The 17,450-nt window shown below is 47.6% G+C and overlaps 5 protein-coding genes across 5 annotated transcripts; 4 read left to right on the forward strand and 1 right to left on the reverse strand.

Moving 5' to 3' along the window:
• Nucleotides 1-19: 19 nt before the first annotated feature.
• KVR01_011136 (uncharacterized protein) lies at nucleotides 20-3,640 on the forward strand. Its single transcript, XM_044794307.1, has 2 exons — nucleotides 20-1,435; nucleotides 1,512-3,640. Exons 1-2 carry the CDS (start codon nucleotides 1,192-1,194, stop codon nucleotides 2,879-2,881), a joined length of 1,614 nt encoding a protein of 537 aa, XP_044640283.1. The 5' UTR covers nucleotides 20-1,191; the 3' UTR covers nucleotides 2,882-3,640.
• Nucleotides 3,641-4,603: 963 nt separating this feature from the next.
• Nucleotides 4,604-5,715, forward strand: KVR01_010772 (uncharacterized protein; the record flags this gene model as incomplete). The annotated part of the gene is made up of 3 exons (XM_044794330.1): nucleotides 4,604-4,651; nucleotides 4,720-5,033; nucleotides 5,298-5,715. The coding sequence occupies 3 exons, from the start codon at nucleotides 4,604-4,606 to the stop codon at nucleotides 5,713-5,715; spliced, it is 780 nt and encodes a 259-aa protein (XP_044639919.1).
• Nucleotides 5,716-6,494: 779 nt separating this feature from the next.
• On the forward strand, nucleotides 6,495-9,993 carry KVR01_010799 (uncharacterized protein). Its single transcript, XM_044781866.1, has 3 exons — nucleotides 6,495-6,572; nucleotides 6,645-8,413; nucleotides 8,471-9,993. Exons 2-3 carry the CDS (start codon nucleotides 6,791-6,793, stop codon nucleotides 8,597-8,599), a joined length of 1,752 nt encoding a protein of 583 aa, XP_044639946.1. The 5' UTR covers nucleotides 6,495-6,572; nucleotides 6,645-6,790; the 3' UTR covers nucleotides 8,600-9,993.
• Nucleotides 9,994-10,329: 336 nt separating this feature from the next.
• Nucleotides 10,330-12,327, forward strand: KVR01_011117 (uncharacterized protein). Its single transcript, XM_044787919.1, has 2 exons — nucleotides 10,330-10,960; nucleotides 11,064-12,327. Exons 1-2 carry the CDS (start codon nucleotides 10,789-10,791, stop codon nucleotides 12,152-12,154), a joined length of 1,263 nt encoding a protein of 420 aa, XP_044640264.1. The 5' UTR covers nucleotides 10,330-10,788; the 3' UTR covers nucleotides 12,155-12,327.
• A 2,011-nt stretch (nucleotides 12,328-14,338) lies between these two features.
• Nucleotides 14,339-14,929, reverse strand: KVR01_011071 (uncharacterized protein; the record flags this gene model as incomplete). The annotated part of the gene is made up of 1 exon (XM_044781823.1): nucleotides 14,339-14,929. The coding sequence occupies one exon, from the start codon at nucleotides 14,927-14,929 to the stop codon at nucleotides 14,339-14,341; it is 591 nt and encodes a 196-aa protein (XP_044640218.1).
• Nucleotides 14,930-17,450: the final 2,521 nt, after the last annotated feature.

Here is a 17,450-nt window from a genome sequence, read left to right on the forward strand (position 1 = left end):
GAGGAGGCCGTTGATTAGTGCGTATTTGACTGCATCGGGCCATACACAGGATCCTCGGCATGTATATCACTGCTTCACTGCATTACTGTATCACTGCTGTTCTTCTGTTTTTCCTCCGGAGTGTGTGGGTTCATCAAACACCAGGGCGGGCATTCTCCGCCGTTTGTTTTACAAGGCTAGGGGAGCCTACACGAATTATTACCTAGGTAGCCTCCGTCTTTCTGTTAATCCCGTCTCCTTTCCGTCCTCGATCACTCAATCACTCGCTCACTCGCCCACCCCGACCCCAGAACGCGTCCAGGGTTGGCTGAGGTCGAACCATGAGCTTTTGAGGGGCTGCTTTGGGCTGCTTGGCCCTGCCCATGCCGCCCGTCCCGTGCCGTCTGTCGTTTGCCGTTTGCCGTCTGCCGTTTCCTCGCTAACAATGTCTCGCCCTGTCACCACGTGTTTCTGTTAGACTTGGCACAAAACCGACTCAATGCGATGCATCTCGGCCGTCACCCGTCACCTCTCACCTACTCTAACCCATGCACTGCCCGCCTGCCTGGACCAGTATCGGTGCGCTCCCATCTGCTCTGGAACCTGAGATGAATGCCCGCCTTCTACCTGGGCACACTGCATTCACGGTCACCGGTCACCAGTCACCAGTCACCGGTGGGCGGTGGGCGGTGGGCAGGGCCTCCTCGTTTCACCCTGGGCTGCCTGGTAGTTGGGCTGGGTTTGTTTCCAACACGGCCAGGTACAATTGGCTTCCAGTTTTGTTTCAAAGTAGACGGGCAAGGCGGAAAGACAGACATGTCCAGGCAGAGAGCCTACTACCGGGGCATGGCTCCTGCTTCTAAGCTTTGACTTTGACTAAAAGCCCTCCAGGCCACTCCGAATTGTGGAGGTACCGTGCTGGTCCCACCGCGGCTGCCCCGCCCAACTGCATCAAAATTCGGCCTCATCCATCCTGTCACCCAACCCACCGTCCCACCACCACCGGGTAAACAAACGGCAGCACGAACCTTCCAGGGACCTTGAAAGCAGCGTAGAGCACAGAGGTCAGATTTCAGGTTGGAGTTCAGAGCAGAGACGACGTCCCACATCCCCTAGGAAGGCTGGAAAGGTCCCTGGTAAGGATTCAACTGACGCCGTTTCCTCTGCCCTCTCTGCTGTCCCTCCTCCGCAGGCAGGGGAAGACCACCCGAGATGCTTGATGACAGGGAGATTGAGGCCGCTGTTAATCAGCTGGCCGCCTACCGCAAGGACGACGCCTTGAACGACATCCTGAACCGCTATGAGGCGCTTCTGGGCGACTACAAACGCCTCAAGAGCGATTACGAAGAGGAGCGCGAGAACCGTGAGAAGTGGAAGCTTCAAGCCAAAGGACAAGAGCGCAACCCCTTCGTGCTGGTCCTTGTCGACGCCGATGGCTACGTGTTTGATGATGACTGTGGGTCTCGTCTTCACCCGCCCGCCCCCCCCCCCCCCGACCTCCAGGACCACAGTTGGCTGATCTCGGTTCACAGTGATTGCCGCCGGCCAAGAAGGCGGCGCCCGGGCTGCGAAGCTACTCAACGACACCATCAAGGTCTCCAAGAGGAGGAAGGGATTGGAGCATTGCGAGACCATGGTCCGTGTCTACGCCAATGTCGCCGGCCTGTCCAAAGCCCTCGCCAAGGCTAACCTCGCCGGGGCGGACAAACGCTCGCTGGCCCCTTTTATTGCCAACTTCAACAGGTCATATGGCCTGACCGATTTCGTCGACGCTGGAGAGTTTAAGGAGAACGCCGACTTCAAGCTTCGCGAGATGCTCAGGCTCTATGCCGAGAACGCCCAGTGCAAACACATCTATTTTGCCGCCTGCCACGACGCCGGCTATGTCTCGCAGCTCACCGCCTACCGAGGACATAGCGACCGCTTCACCCTCATCAGAACATCCGGCCTCCATTTCCATGACGAGTTCACAAAACTCGGCCTGGGCATTGAGGAGCTACCTGGCGTCTTCCGCGCAGCGGGCTCTGCGATGGATGCTTTCTACCCGAAGCCACTGCTTGGGAAGAACAATACAGCCCCGCAGTCGTCCAGGACCCAACCCGCCGAGTCGAGAGAAGTTTGTGCATTCCACTCGGTGGGCAGGTGCAAGTACGGAGAAACTTGCAAGAATCTGCATGTTGGCCCTGCACCCTCGCCTCTTGCTCTCAGGCCCTCTAAGCTGAGTCGCCCTTCCTGGCGAAATGGAAGTGACTCTTATGATGCATCATCCGACTACCCCCCACCAGCTAAACCACATGCCGCTTCCGGCCGAAACTACCAACAACAGTCCGATCTCTTCAGCCAACTGCCGAAGAGAGACGAGATCCCAGACGGCCAGGTTGCCGTCAACGCTTCACAGCAGCGTCTAGACGCGTACATCCCCGTGCCGACCTCGGAGTCCGAGCATCGCCTCAAGCTCAGGTCCTCGATGCAGCGCCTCTGCAACGCGAAACATCTAACCGGATATTGTCCCAACCCACACTCATGTGAATATGACCATAACCCGCTCGAAGCGGATCTCATCCCTACTCTCGAGTGGCTCGCCAGGTCATTGCCCTGCCCCCGACGAGACAAGTGCCGCAACGCATCTTGCACCTCCGGTCATATCTGCCAGAAGTCTGACTGCAAGTTTCGTGGCGGAAAGGGCTTCTGCAGGTTTCCCTGGAGTCTGCACTACGATGATCTTAAGGTTGATCGCTATGTGTACGCTATTTCGAACAAACAATCGGCCTCACAGCACGAGCGATCTGCCGCGCCTTCACCGTCCGAACAAAATAGAAATGAAGATGAAGGTGTCGACCAGGAGGAGGAGGAGGAGGACATATCAAGCCTTAACGGCGGTATATCAGTAGGCACATTGTGAGGCTGTCACAAAGGCCCAAGACAGGAAGAGTGTGATATGTCTAAATGATCAGGGCATAGCGTGTCGGATAATCCTTGACAGGTTATCCCGCAAAAATTGGACCACCTGAACCGACAATCATCATGAGCAACAGCTCTGGATACACACCAAGTATCCTGACAACTAATTCCTTGTAATCTTAAAAAGAAAGTTGGGGTCAGAAAGGAATTTGAAAAGAAGAGGGAGCAAGGGGGATATTGTACCTGGAAGTGAGGATCAGACACTCGCAGGGTGCAAGCATCTGAGTGAGGGGAGCGGATGGCCTGATGAAGAGATAATGGCTGAAGATCGAGTTCAATCTCTGGGTGGAAAAGGCCAAGGGCCCAGCACAGCAAATACGTCTACCAAAACTATCGAACCACAAATGACATCTGGAGGCAACTAGATGAGTTTGCTTTCAGATTTGATGGAAATGAACTACATGGCAGTACCTAGTCTTGTCATCACACTAAAAGAAGGAGGAGGAAGTCAGGGTTGTCAGATTTCCTGGAGGACTTTTTTCCCTTTTCTTTTATTTCTTTATGTCTTTCTTTTTTTTGTTGAAAAACAAAAAAGGCCAAGTAAGCGACGGTGGATGCTCTAGGGTAATGGGCCCAAGATTGTTCATCTATAACACCTGAACTTAGATGCTGAGGTGGCACAACATATGATGACGGGATGGGTTTCCCCAAGTTAAACGCAGTTTTCAGTCTGAGAACTAAATACCATCTGTCTGCTTTGTTCCGTTGCAGTAATCATATGAGACTTGCCGGACATCTGGAGGCTTAGGTGGATGACTATTCTGATCGCATCTTTGTTCCTAGCTGCTTGCAAAGCTACATATGTACTAATAGCACAGACATGCTTTGGATGTATACTGGTTAGGAACGAAATGACTGGCCTGGGTACCTGGGTAGGCAGTTGTTCAGTTTGGCCGCTTACTACAGTGTGAAATTGCTGCCACGTCCTTCCTTCAATACGTTGTCACTGAGATACCACTGCAATTTGAAAATTTTACAGACAGTCAGATCACAGCCACTAGATATTCCCTGCCCCTCGCTTGTTAGAAGCCATGCTGTAGGCTATCTATCTAGAGGTGCTCCTAAATAAGTTTGTCTTGGGGTGCTCCCCCATAGGAGTTTGTGAGGATGTCAATGGGAGTTTGATGGGGGGTGCCTAACTTCGAACTTTCTTCAAGACCAGGGACCACTAATTCGAGGGTGTGCACACCTCACTGCTTGCACCAAATTGATACTCCATAGACATATTGCTGTTTATTGGTAAGCATGGCAGAAAAGAATCCAAGTTGGAAGTATGGTTGCAAAAAATTGACATTCATGCAATCCACTTGTCACCATAAGACTACTTAGGTACCGAGGTACTTACCCAGGTAACAAGTGAAACGGACCACCCCCGATTCACCAGCAAGTTCAACCAGCCCTGGAGTTCATCAAGCCTGGAAAATATGCATTCCAACTACCTAGGTATTGGAACTTCAACTAAACTTGATTCAGCCTGCGCAGGACACTGCTGCTGGTCCTGCTCAAGACACTCACCGCAGCACCAAAGCGGGTGAAATAGAGCGTAGGGTGTCTGTCACCTTACCACACCACTCCATGCAACGGGCCTTACCTTTCTTCTCATCTCCTGCTCTTCTTTAGACCAACCCTTCCCGAGACGAACAAGAAACCGCTTTCAAGCAACATGAGCGACGCAGTTGCCAATGGTGGCGACGCCATTGCAGTGCAGCAGGTAAGCTCAGATCGAAACTACCCAGGCATTGCAACAACAATGGGCTTCGTAACTGACTTCCAATTAAGATGCAAGACACGTGTGGTCGAGCAAGCCTTTTCCGTTTGCCGCCTGAGCTGAGGCTTGTGATCTGGAAGTTTCTGCTGCCTGGCCGCAGAGTCTTCAGAGCGAGAAGCTGTGGCGCCCGCCTTGATCCGCGCCGCACTGACGACCGCCGATTCGTGTTTGGTTTCGACACCAAAGTCTCGCAGCCCATCCTCTCTCAGATATGCGCGGAATCTCGACAGTGCCTGCTCGACCATGGACAGCTCGTGTTCGGGCTGGGGGACGAGGCGGGGCTCTGGTGGGGTCCCCAGGATGTGCTGCTCTTCACCGGGGATTGGTGCCTGAAATGGTCCACGCCTTCTCTGCAAGGATTGAAGGGCCTTGATAGCATCAAGAACGTCGCACTCGATGCTACTCAGGCCCGATACATCTACTACGAATATGTGCTCCCCAAGGACGACGAGAACAGTGAATATGACAGCGAGCACAGCGACCAAGATCACGACGAAGAAGACGAAGAAGATGCCGAAGAAGATGCCGAGCCGATGAATTTTGAACCCTGGGCCCTTCAACCAGAAAGCATCACAGTCGGGTACCTAAGCTGCACCGGCAGGCCCCACTTTCTCGAGTACTTTACAGCTCTCAATGAGCTGACAATTGTCTTCAAGCCCGTAACTCTATTACCTACCACTGCAGGTTTCATGTGGCACGATACGGCTCCTGTGGAGTGGGGCACTATCTCTCAGTTCCTTGAAATGCCTTGGGACTACAGCTGGGCTACATTTGGTCGTGATTGCACCAATATGGACGACGCGGTTCTTGAAGTGGCCAGGCTCAGGCGCCTGTGGGTGTCTATCCGCAGGGTAAGTGACTGGTTCCACTTCGACTTCGACGACACGTTCAATGAAGACCGTGTCTTGTTCAACTTCTGCACCGACACACCACACACAGGGCTTACCTATGAGCCTACGCGGGTCACTTCATTTGACATGATCCGAGGCAGAGACTGGGCACTTTGAAAAGAAACAGAGCCTGCAGTTCAACATCTTCAACAGAGTCTCAAGGGCTGCTGATTGGAAAATTTGGCTCCCATTGGGGGCCGATGACTTGAAAATGTGCTCGAGGACAATAATTCTGGCAGTAGATGTGGCGCACATCTCTGAGGCTGATTGCAGAGGCAAGAGGCACTGGTATATTGAAACAACGGAGCCAAAGGATTCAACCACTTCGGCTTTTCTATTGCAGTAGCAATAGCTGTCATCTTTACTGTAACATCATTGTCAGCATGGATTAGACCCGACTGCAGCCACATGCCAGTGGATGGCCAGATGAAGGAACAAGGAAGGATAAAAAAGTTCAGAAGCAAGAGAGGCATCCTGGAAGCACACAGTTGTACGCTGAAAGAGTCAATGTTAAGAATACATGTCATTTTTCCCCCTCAAGACATGCTGGATTTTGGTGTTGTTGAAGGCCGCTTGGAAGATTCCCTTCAAGCTCTGAACAAAGCTGGACATGTCTTTCTTGTTGGCTGAAATGGCGTGCAAAGTCAGAGCTGAAGATGGAGGCGACATGATGTGAAGTCGAAAGCTACCTGGGTACACAGTACCTAGGCTGTGCTGTGGTAAGAGCAGACAGGGGACCCCTGTCCAAAGCGGAAAGGGCTTATCCTGGTACGGGAGCACAAGTGCCGCAGCTACAGTAGCTGGGTAGCGAGCGTGCTCATCAGTGGTCAGTCAGTCAGTGAGTTTGTTGCCCAACGCGGTGCTTTCGTTTCCACCTGGCCTGTGAATCACATACTCTTTACAGAACAGCAGCCCCACCCAACCAACCAGCCAACATCGGTTCTTGCATGTTTCAAATTGAGCTGTGTCGTACGGTATGTAACAACAACCATTTCTTGCCATTGCCATTGTCGACGGCGTGGATGGGCGTAACGGAGAGCAAGCAGTCCACGAAACTACACCTCGTGCGACGGCAACATCAGCCCCACCGCAGCACACTTATTACTACCTACCTGCCCAGGCTGTCACCTACTTGAGGTAGGTAGTGCATAGCATCCGCAGCCTCAGAGCCCGCCACCACCCTCCGTTGGGCATGCGCCTGTTATCCCCTCGGGCGGCCGCGGCTCGGCTGTCGAAACATCCCATCTACATTGCCCTGGCCCTGGTGGCCCTCGTCATCTTTCGAACATTCCTGCCGTCTCCTTCGTTCGGCCCTCCTCCGAGATATCTGTCGGCCCTCCGCAACATCGACTTCGTACCGTCCGCCTTCAACTGGACCTCAGCCGAGCTCTTCTTCCCGCCGACCCCTCCTCTCGCTGCCTTGCCTGCCGGCATTCCGAAATCCTTCCCTCACGTACAATACAATTTTGGCTCGAAAGGAGGTGATGAGAGCAACAAGGTCGCCGAGCGGCGCAGAAAGGCTGTCAGGGATGCCTTCGTTCGCTGCTGGTCCTCGTACAGAAAGGAGGCTTGGCTTTGGGACGAGCTGGAGCCCGTGTCCGGTGGCGGCAAGAACACCTTTGGCGGGTGGGCAGCCACTCTCGTCGATAGTCTTGACACCTTGTGGATAATGGGCCTATACGACGAGTTCCACGACGCTGCCAAAGCCGCTGCCAAGCTCGACTGGTCCAACACCACCGACAGCAGCGCAAACTTGTTTGAGACGACAATACGGCATCTGGGAGGTCTTCTCAGCGCCTACGACCTGAGTGGGACACCCGCCCTCCTGGAAAAGGCGAGAGAGCTCGGTGACATGCTCTATATGGGCTTTGATACTCCCAACCGCCTGCCAGGGTTCTGGCTCAACTTTGATGACGCCCGCAATGGTCGCCAGGTTGCTGGGACGCACGATCCGAGCGCTTCTCCGTCGTCTTTGGCACTCGAGTTTACGAGATTGGCCCAACTGACCGGGGACAATAAATACTACGACGCTATTGATCGAGTGCGCGCCTTCCTGGCTCGCACTCAAGATCAGTCTCAGATCCCCGGGATGTGGCCTACCGCCCTCAACTTCCAGCGCGAAGAAGTCATGTCTGACAACAGCTTCACTCTCGGCGCCCTGGCTGACAGCCTGTATGAGTACCTTCCAAAGATGTTTATTCTTACAGGGGGGCTGGAGCCATCCTATGAGCAAATGTATCGGAAGTCCATGGATGTAGTTATCAAGCACATTCTGTTCAGGCCGATGCTTCCCGACCAGGATGATATTTTATTTGCAGGCAACGCTCACGCGAGGCAAAACGGCATTGAATTGGACCCCGAAGGTCAGCATCTAGCTTGTTTTGTGGGCGGTATGTTCCTGCTGGGGGGCAGGACATTTGGTATTGAACCTCACATCCGGATTGGCGAGCGCGTCACGCGTGGGTGCACGTGGGGCTATGACGCGTTTCCAACCGGCCTTTTGCCCGAGCTTTTCGCTCTGATCCCTTGTCCCTCGCTGGCGCCTTGTGATTGGGATGAAGAGAAATGGTCCACGCAAGGCAACAAAGCACTCAAGAAGGGCTTCAAGCACGCACGGGATGCCCGATATATACTGCGGCCAGAGGCGATCGAGAGTGTCTTCATACTATATAGAGTCACCGGGCAGGAGGAGATCAGGGACATCGCATGGACAATGTTCCAAAGCATCATGCGCGCTACCGAAACTCCTTTGGCGAACTCTGCTATCAGGGATGTCACCGTGTCAGGGCCAACGGACAAGATGAACTCCATGGAGGTACGTGCTATCATGAGGTCAGGCCTGGATAACCTGTTCCCTAACAGTCATTCGCAGAGCTTTTGGACAGCCGAGACCCTGAAGTACTTTTACTTGATCTTCTCGCCGCCAGATGTCATCAGTCTAGACGAATACGTCTTCAACACTGAGGCTCACCCCCTCAGACGGCCTCGACCAGGACCTTGAATGACGGACCCCTGAGTCGCATCCCACGACAATTATATGGTATACCAGCTGGCAATGTTTTTCAACACCTGTGATGGAAATATCCAAGACTTGAGCTGAACAGACCATCTTACCGTCCAACTCATGCCCTTGCCCGACGCAATACCCGATCCTGTATGAGGGCATCTCCTGGTGTGCAGACCATCCTCCAATGACGAGCAAGCCCCAAACAGCCCCGTATCACAAGTCTGGGGAAGACGATATTACCTTGGCGCACAGAGACAAGGCGAGCCGTACAGTCTTCAACGAGCTGTCTCCTTGCCGCGCAAGGTCAGGTGTTCAGGTCCATGGACGCACTTGTGCTAGCGACAGTTTCGAAAATGCTACATCCCACATCGACCACAATTTCAGCTGCATCAGTAGCCTAGTCTAGGACTTCCCGGTGGGCGTCACTCGAAATCCGAGTATAACTTCTCCCATGACGAGGTCCGCTCTGGTCTCTTCTAGCTTTTTACCGAGACTGGCTGGCTCCTTCGGTACACTGCAAAGGAGCCCATCTTCCAAACGCACCCTATTTTTGAAGGTTTTGAAGACCCAAGCGCACATGGCCTGAGGTTTTGAGGACGCAAGAAACCCTGCTCATGCGAGGTGAGCAAAACTGGAGCTTTCAGTATTAGCATCACCTTGCTTTTTCTCAGCCGTTCCAGATTACCCCAGGGTACGTAGCCTCACTGCATCCGTGTCGATACGGCTTCGATGCTGGTATCTGGGACGATCCTTCGGGCTGCTGTATTGACAAATCCCTCCCCCTATGCGCGAGCACTGTCGGTTTCGGCCTGGGCAGACTTGCCAGGATACAATCCCCCGTCCTTGTGCCACACGTACTCTATCGGGCCGTTGGCCTCTAGCCCGCCGTCGCCCCCGCTCGCTTCCACTGTGGCTCCACTACCGCATGCTCGTCACGGTCGTCTAAATGTGCTGTCCCAAAACAGGTCTGGAATCTGGCCTTCTCAGGGCTGTCGTGCTTCCACTGGGCTGTCTTCCAGCCACGGAATTCCTCACATCGGCACCTCCACGTGTAGGGTCCTTGGTACGAAACTTCAAGAGAGTGGTCTGTTAACACAGTTCTTGTGTGCAGTCATCATTGATGTGGATTTCATGATAGTCGGCCTTGGACTGATGGAATCCGGAATACAGTAGTACTGGCAAATTAATTCAGCCCGTCGCGAATACAATGTCCATGCCCAAATTTAGATCCACACGTTGGGGCGAACAAATTAAGCACCCCGAAGGCTATGGACACGACCGAGTCCTTGCAGTACGGGAATGAAGCCCTTTCGACGCGTCAACACAAAATGCCTGAGCTGATCGATTCAAGGGACAGAAGGGTGGAGAAGGCGATTAGATCATTCGACATCGGGAGATACTAGAATATCTGGAGCTGAAGACAGGCTGTGGAAGTAGCCAGAGCTACATTGCTTTTCTACGGTGAGCAACAATAGAAATTGGGAAGCCGAATGGTGCACAAGACAGTACTAAATTGGATCATGGATGTATGTCAGACGTGCAGGCCTACTATTTAGCATGTCAGATTTGGCGGTACAGCCAGCATCTAAGCCGTATGTATGTATCACTTGCATTTTAGCATCGGCGCCCGGCCATTCCGGAGGCCGGCCTTGGAAATGACCGCAGAATGCGGCTCAAAGCTCCCTTCTAAAATCAATCACCTGTTGGCTCGGCCCTAGGATTCACGAGACAGGCCCCCTGCAAACATGCGACTCCCTGCAAACATACGCCCCAACTTGGCGCGCACATGCAACTAGGTCTCGGACAAGAGACAGCACCGGACCACTGACACGTTGACATGACTTATTACCTAGGTAGCTATCGGGCCTAGCTCGTTGGGCGCAGAATGGTGACGTATCGTTGGGATTAAAGCCCTTCACGACGTGCTTCTCGGCCTCGGCATTGGTACACCTCCGACGTCCGCCCCAGCACTGTGCGGCCTGGGACGGCCGATTCACCGACCGACCAGCAAGCATAATGGGTACCACAGATGTTTTATGGTGTTCATAAATGTTTCAAACTGCCCCGTAGTATGAGCAGATCGATTTAGACAACAGTGGTGCCTTATATCAACAGAATACGACAAACTACCGGTACCTAGAGATCAGCCAAGTCCCAGATCGTTCCTACAGCTGCCATTCACCATGACACAGCTGAAAGTTCTCATTGTCGGCGGCGGAATCACTGGCCCCGCTCTCGCCCATTGGCTCTCAAAGCTTGACTGCGATATCACTATCGTAGAGCGAGCGCCAGATCTGCGTGCTTCGGGTCAGCAGATAGACCTCCGAGGCGAGGGCGTGACCGTTATGCGTATGAGTAAGCATTGCCCATGTCCATTTCCGGGTCTCGTCTATCAAAAATTCATGTACTACGGAATGAAACACTTCGGGCTCCATACAAGGTGACTAATGTGTATCAGTGGGTATCGAGTCGGCTGTCAGAGCCAAGGTCGTCCAAGAGGATGGCAGCGAGTTCGTGGATAAGAATGGCCGCAGGTTGGCCTACTTTGGAGCCAACAAGACAGGCCAGGGAAAACAGAGCCTGACATCTGAGTTTGAAATCATGAGAGGCGACCTCGTACGCATCCTATACGACCTGACCAAGGACAAGTCTACGTACATATTTGGAAATTCGGTCGAAGAAATTGAGCAGACCGGTGACGGGGTGCACGTCAAATTCTCGGACGGTAGGGAAGACCACTTCGACTTGGTGGTTGGCGCGGACGGGCAGAGCTCCAGGACGCGGAGAAAAGCATGGGGCCCTGGTGCGAAGGATCCTTTCAACTTTCTGCAGCTCTATCTCGCCTACTTTACCGTACCTAAAGGCAAGCAGGATACCATGGTTGCGAAGATTTACAACATACCCGGTCGCCGCGTCATAGCCACTAGAGTCGACAACCCGAGGACTATGCAAGTCTATCTCGGGTATCTTGAAAAGGGCGGTCATGCGATGGAGGATGCGCTAAAGAGCGGCGATGTGAAGAAGCAGAAGCAGCTTTGGGCAGACATGTACAAGGATGCCGGTTGGGAAGCCCCGAGGCTAATAGATGGCATGCTTCACTCGCCTGAGGCGAACGACTTCTACTTCCAAAAGATTGGCCAAGTCAAGATGGACAAATGGTCTCGAGGTCGAGTTGTCCTTGTCGGTGACGCGGGCTATACACCTTCCCCCCTGACGGGAAAAGGCACCTCTCTTGGCCTCATCGGCGCCTATGTCCTCGGAGGCGAGCTTGCCAGGCACCTTGAGAGTTGCAAAGATGTTGGACAAGCAGTCGACGCGGCTCTCGAATCCTATGAGACAGTTCTTCGACCGTGCGTCGACAAGGCGCAGGAATTGTTCAGAGGCGTCCCCGCCATCGCGTATCCCGAAACAGAATGGGGGGTCTGGTTTCTTCAGCTTGTGGTGAAACTTGTCAGCATGTTACGTATCGACAAGCTCATCGAGCGCTTCTCGTCTGACAACTTCGCCGGAGATTGGAAGCTTCCAGATTATCCTGAATTGCAGCATTAACTTGGAAGAGTCCAATATGGTGTCTCTAGATGATTGATAGCCGAGAGTCATTCGAGACGAGAGCTACGATCATCGACATCGAGAGAAGGGACCAGGCATATGCATTTGTATTTTTAATAACCTTACTTTCCACTTAACCAGTCACTTATTAATCCAATTCTCCTTTATAAATGGGTAACACGGAGATTATTTGTGCAGATACTATCTATTATAGGGTTTAAAAGTCCGTCACGCGAGCCTTTGACAAAGCACCCATGGACGACTTCAGCGCGGTCAGACCATCCCCAAACCTTGCGCCTCTTGGAATGCCTGATTTCGAAGAGCCAACGCATCTAGCTTGGTACCCACGATGAAATTGCCGGTAGGAAGATCAATACCTATAATATATGTAGGTTAGGGTCCTAATTTGTCTTCCAACACTCAAAGCTTCCTCTTCCGAAGCTGTTGTCTATTCCAGCACACATTTAAACTGTAGTATGATCATCTATTGGTATACATAGAAGCGATGCCATGTGGATTTCCTCGTTGCTGGGGCGCCCGAAATCAACATGACGGCCCGCCGCGACGGTCCAGACTACCAATCACTTCAATGTTAGACAGCGACAACGTTTGTGCTGGCTCATGGTTTGTAAGTTTGTAGCCAGTGATTGATTCCACGCAGTATTTTGATTTATCTCACAAGCAGGAGTATTTGCGACGTGATCCGTGTGCACAGGCATGTTTGACACTCAAATATTAAACTGTTTGCTTAGGGCACAGCGATATTGGACATGGGAAACATGCAAGACACGCAGTTTCAAACGATCTCTCAGGCCTAGGTGAAACTCCGAGTCGAACTAGAAACACAATCGGCTTGACATTAGCGAAAAGAATGTTTGGCAGATACTCTTCTAGTCTCGGACTGGCTTTTCTCATGTCAGGATTGCATATGAGCGGTCCGCGGGCTTCATTTGCTTGCCATGCCCCTTTATCATTCTTAAATCATTAATTGTGATACTAATGATCATATTCTGAATTGATATGAAATCTGAGCGCCCGACTTGTGAACATCCAAGGCACCCGTAGATCTGCGATCATTTACACAGCTGAACTATTGCCGTTTACGACTATTCTGGAGCGTAGCATAGTCTACCGTCTCGAGAGAAGACTTTCCTCAAATGCCTGCAATACTGTCGAGAAGCTTTACCACATCTGACAGCAACGGTATTGAACCGGTCTGGATGGCCGTTGCCATACTCCTGCCACTCATCCTCTCGACCGTCATGCTGTGGTTATGTTGCAGGTGTTATCAGGCCGACCGAGAGTTTACGGCATGTGCAACAAAGATCCCTTGTTTACCCAGTATCATAGTGTCAGAAAATCTGGTGTTCAATGTATGCTGACATCTGATTATTTTTCAGGAGGAGGATCCGAGACAACAGCGATCATGTGGCAGCGTTGAGAGGTGGTAAAACGCACCGGCCAGCCTCTAAATTCACGCAAGATTTTCAAAATTCCTTGCTCAAAGACGCCATGCAACATAGCTTGTCAGCTTTTGAGAGTCCTGCTCAGGAACTCGTTGATCGATAAACAGAATCTGCCAGCATGGATGAATCTGCATCGGATTCTGAGATGGGTGTGGATCACACAGGCACGGAATAGGCGACAGTCTAGACGCAGGGATGACGGTTCTGAGAATAGGACACTACCGAAGTAGGTGGCTATGTATCTCCCGTTTACTGCACAAGATATTTAGAATCCAGCCCCTGGTGTTGATGGTGCCATGTTCAGGCATAACCGAGCCTCTGATCAGACACCAGTTTGACACCGCCCGCGCCTACATACTTGTTTATTCCCGAGAGCATGAGCTAAATCTTAAATCATGGCCGGGCACCGTGCAGTCCTACAACCAAGCCTCCGCGCAGCACTGCCTGTGACGGGTATGCATGCATATGTTCCAGATGTCTGTGTCATCTTCTACATATCATCTTCTAGTAGAGACCACACCACAATGATTGATAGCCAAGACGGTCTGATGAGGCTAGTGTATTATTGATTGACGTGTTTTTCTTCTTGGCTCTTCTATCTAGCTCTATGGACCGGTTGTCTACCATAGCAGAGAATATATTGAAGTACCTACTTAGGCAGAGTCATGATTCCGCCGCAGTGCAAGTACCAGCTGGCGCCACAAGGCAACCTGGCGGATCAACTCAGGTGGTTTCCATCCAGATTCTTCTTTGGGTTCTTTTTGGGGTTCTTTGCAGCCTTTGAGAATTCTGCGATTGCAGAGTCAAACTCAGCAGCAATCTTCTTCCCCAGATTCCTACCGATCCGCTTTCCGACTTTCGGCAGCTTGTCCACGATGGCTTCGATGAGGCTGTCTGACGCTGTCTTGGTCTCCTGGAGCCTGGCCTTCATAATTGAGGTGAGGCCAGCGTTGTCAAACTTCGGCTTGCTGCTGGTAATGGTGCCCAGTGAGGATTTTATCTCCTTCAGAAGCTGCTTTGTGGCCTTCTTGACCTTGAGTGCTTCTCCGACGCCCATTTTCTTGGACTTCTTGGCTGTCTCGGCACCATCCTTGATAGCTTTGATCAAAGAATCGGATGTGTCGTTGATGGGGAGCGCAGCGAGGACATCACCATTCCATTTCTGGACGACTGAAGCCATCTCTACCGTCAGCTTCTCCACATTTTGGATGCTGTTGACGACTTCAGGTGTGGGTTGGTCGTCCACCACATCGGCGTGAATGCCGAGTAGTAGGGGGAGCACAACGAGGAAGAAGTGTAAGAGGAGCATGATGTCTCGATTTTGGTGAACAGGATGGGGGACGATGTTAATGGTGTTGCAGAAGTGTGAAATGAAGAAAAGGGGAGCCGCCCGGGCGATCTCAGGGGATCTTCCCGGGTCGTTCACTTATTCAAATAGCCGAAGACGCCCGACAACATTGAAGTGCTGGCACCATTGATATATTACGTACGTAGCTGCTTGTTAGCAGCAACTTAGTAGCTGCCACAAGTCAGTATGATGCAGACTGTCGGGGGCGGGGTGCTAAGCAGCGCGAAGCCAGCGATCGACGAGACTTGTAACTCTTGACTGCCTGCCTAGGGACCTCCAGGGCTACTTTTACGTAGATGGGTATTAAATCGAGTTGTCCGGCCCGCGCGTTCATGTTCTAGGGTACTTAAGTAGCCAACACGAGTGATTTACGAGACGCTAATAAACCGTGTGTCATTCATCCATCTGGATCTTACCATGAGGCGGTGTTGACATGAGAGGTAAGTCAATATGTTTACAAACGGCGTGAAGCCGCGGTGATTAACTACATACCTACATACCTAGGTATACTTTAGTGTTGCCCTGGAGTTACTAGCCCAGATAAGTACAATGACCATTCAATGTTGGATATCTAGATGGTCTACTCTACGCAGTCCAGCTTCAGGAGTCGAAGTTTTCCTCTTTTAGAAGGAGAATCTACCCTAAATAGTACCTTATTAAACCTAATAAAGGAAAAGCTTCTTCTATTATAAACTAATATTATTTTAAAAAGAATATTTTCTTACTTAATTATATATTATTTAATATTTTAATAATATTTTTAATATTTATATTATTCTTATATTATTTTTATTACTTTTATTTTTATTACTTTTATTTTTATTACTTTTATTTTTATTACTTTTATTTTTATTACTTTTATTTTTATTACTTTTATTTTTATTACTTTTATTTTTATTACTTTTATTTTTATTACTTTTATTTTTATTACTTTTATTTTTATTACTTTTATTTTTATTACTTATATCTTTATAAAAATATATTCTTTTATTTTATTAATTTAATTTTATTAATAAAATAATCTTTATAACTTATAATAAAAATATAATTTATTTATAAAAATTATTAATTTAAAGTTATAATTATTTAAAATAATATATAAAAATAATAAAGTTATAATATAATATTATAAAAATATAAATATTTATTTAAATTAATAAAATAAATAAATATATAAATTTATTAATTAAATTTTATATATATTTAATTTATAATTAAATAAATTAATTTAATTTTTTAATTATTACTTTAAAATAACTTTAAAAATAAAAATAAAAATAAAAATAAAGAATTAAAATAAAAATAAAATAAAAATAAAAATAAAAATAAAGAATAAAAATAAAATAAAAATAAAAATAAGAAATAAAAATAAAAAATAAAAATAAAAAATAAAAATAAAAAATAAAAATAAGAAATAAAAATAAAAAATAAAAATAAAAAATAAAAATAAAAAATAAAAATAAAGAATAAAAATAAAAAATAAAAATAAAAAAGGCTTAAAGGTTATAAATAAAGAGGGGCTACTAGCTAGCTACTAGCTAAAAAGTAGTTAATAAATAGCTTAAAAACCTTTAGATAGAAACCTTTAATAAAGCCTACAACTACTATAAGGTAGGATACCTTTAAAATATATAAAGAAGTACCTAAATATAAAGTACTAATATAAGCTATAAATATTAATATTAATTTTTATACTTATTTAATAAATATAATACTAATATAGATTTATACTCTACTTAAATATAAGAAGTTACTATTAATATTTAAATTAATTATAAAAATTCTTTATTAATTTTAAAAATTCTTTATTATACGTTATAATTAATCTTTAAAAATATCTATTTATATACCTTCTAAATTACTCTACTTAGCTACCTTACTTATAGCCTTCTTACCTACTCTCCCTCTTTATCTCCCTCCTTATCTCCCTCCTTATCTCCCTCCTTATCTCCCTCCTTATCTCCCTTTTTATCTACCTTCTTCTTAACCTTCTTTTTATCTCCCTCCTTATCTACCTTTTTATTTTATTATTTTATTATTTTATTATTTTATTATTTTATTATTTTATTATTTTATTATTTTATTATTTTATTATTTTATTATTTTATTATTTTATTATTTTATTATTTTATTATTTTATTATTTTATTATTTTATTATTTTATTATTTTATTATTTTATTATTTTATTATTTTATTATTTTATTATTTTATTATTTTATTATTTTATTATTTTATTATTTTATTATTTTATTATTTTATTATTTTATTATTTTATTATTTTATTATTTTATTATTTTATTATTTTATTATTTTATTATTTTATTATTTTATTATTTTATTATTTTATTATTTTATTATTTTATTATTTTATTATTTTATTATTTTATTATTTTATTATTTTATTATTTTATTATTTTATTATTTTATTATTTTATTATTTTATTATTTTATTATTTTATTATTTTATTATTTTATTATTTT

Source organism: Diaporthe batatas (genome assembly GCF_019321695.1).
Source record: "Diaporthe batatas strain CRI 302-4 chromosome Unknown Contig00014, whole genome shotgun sequence".
In the NCBI taxonomy this organism is placed as follows: Eukaryota; Fungi; Ascomycota; class Sordariomycetes; order Diaporthales; family Diaporthaceae; genus Diaporthe; species Diaporthe batatas.

Bases quoted from the DNA above. Each gene is read 5' to 3' on its own strand.
- KVR01_011136 (XM_044794307.1), top strand. From the start codon at position 1,192: ATGCTTGATGACAGGGAGATTGAGGCCGCTGTTAATCAGCTGGCCGCC. The intron at 1,436-1,511 runs GTGGGTCTCGTC...CTCGGTTCACAG, and splicing joins CTACGTGTTTGATGATGACT to TGATTGCCGCCGGCCAAGAA.
- KVR01_010799 (XM_044781866.1), top strand. From the start codon at position 6,791: ATGCGCCTGTTATCCCCTCGGGCGGCCGCGGCTCGGCTGTCGAAACAT. The intron at 8,414-8,470 runs GTACGTGCTATC...AGTCATTCGCAG, and splicing joins ACAAGATGAACTCCATGGAG to AGCTTTTGGACAGCCGAGAC.
- KVR01_011117 (XM_044787919.1), top strand. From the start codon at position 10,789: ATGACACAGCTGAAAGTTCTCATTGTCGGCGGCGGAATCACTGGCCCC. The intron at 10,961-11,063 runs GTAAGCATTGCC...AATGTGTATCAG, and splicing joins CGTGACCGTTATGCGTATGA to TGGGTATCGAGTCGGCTGTC.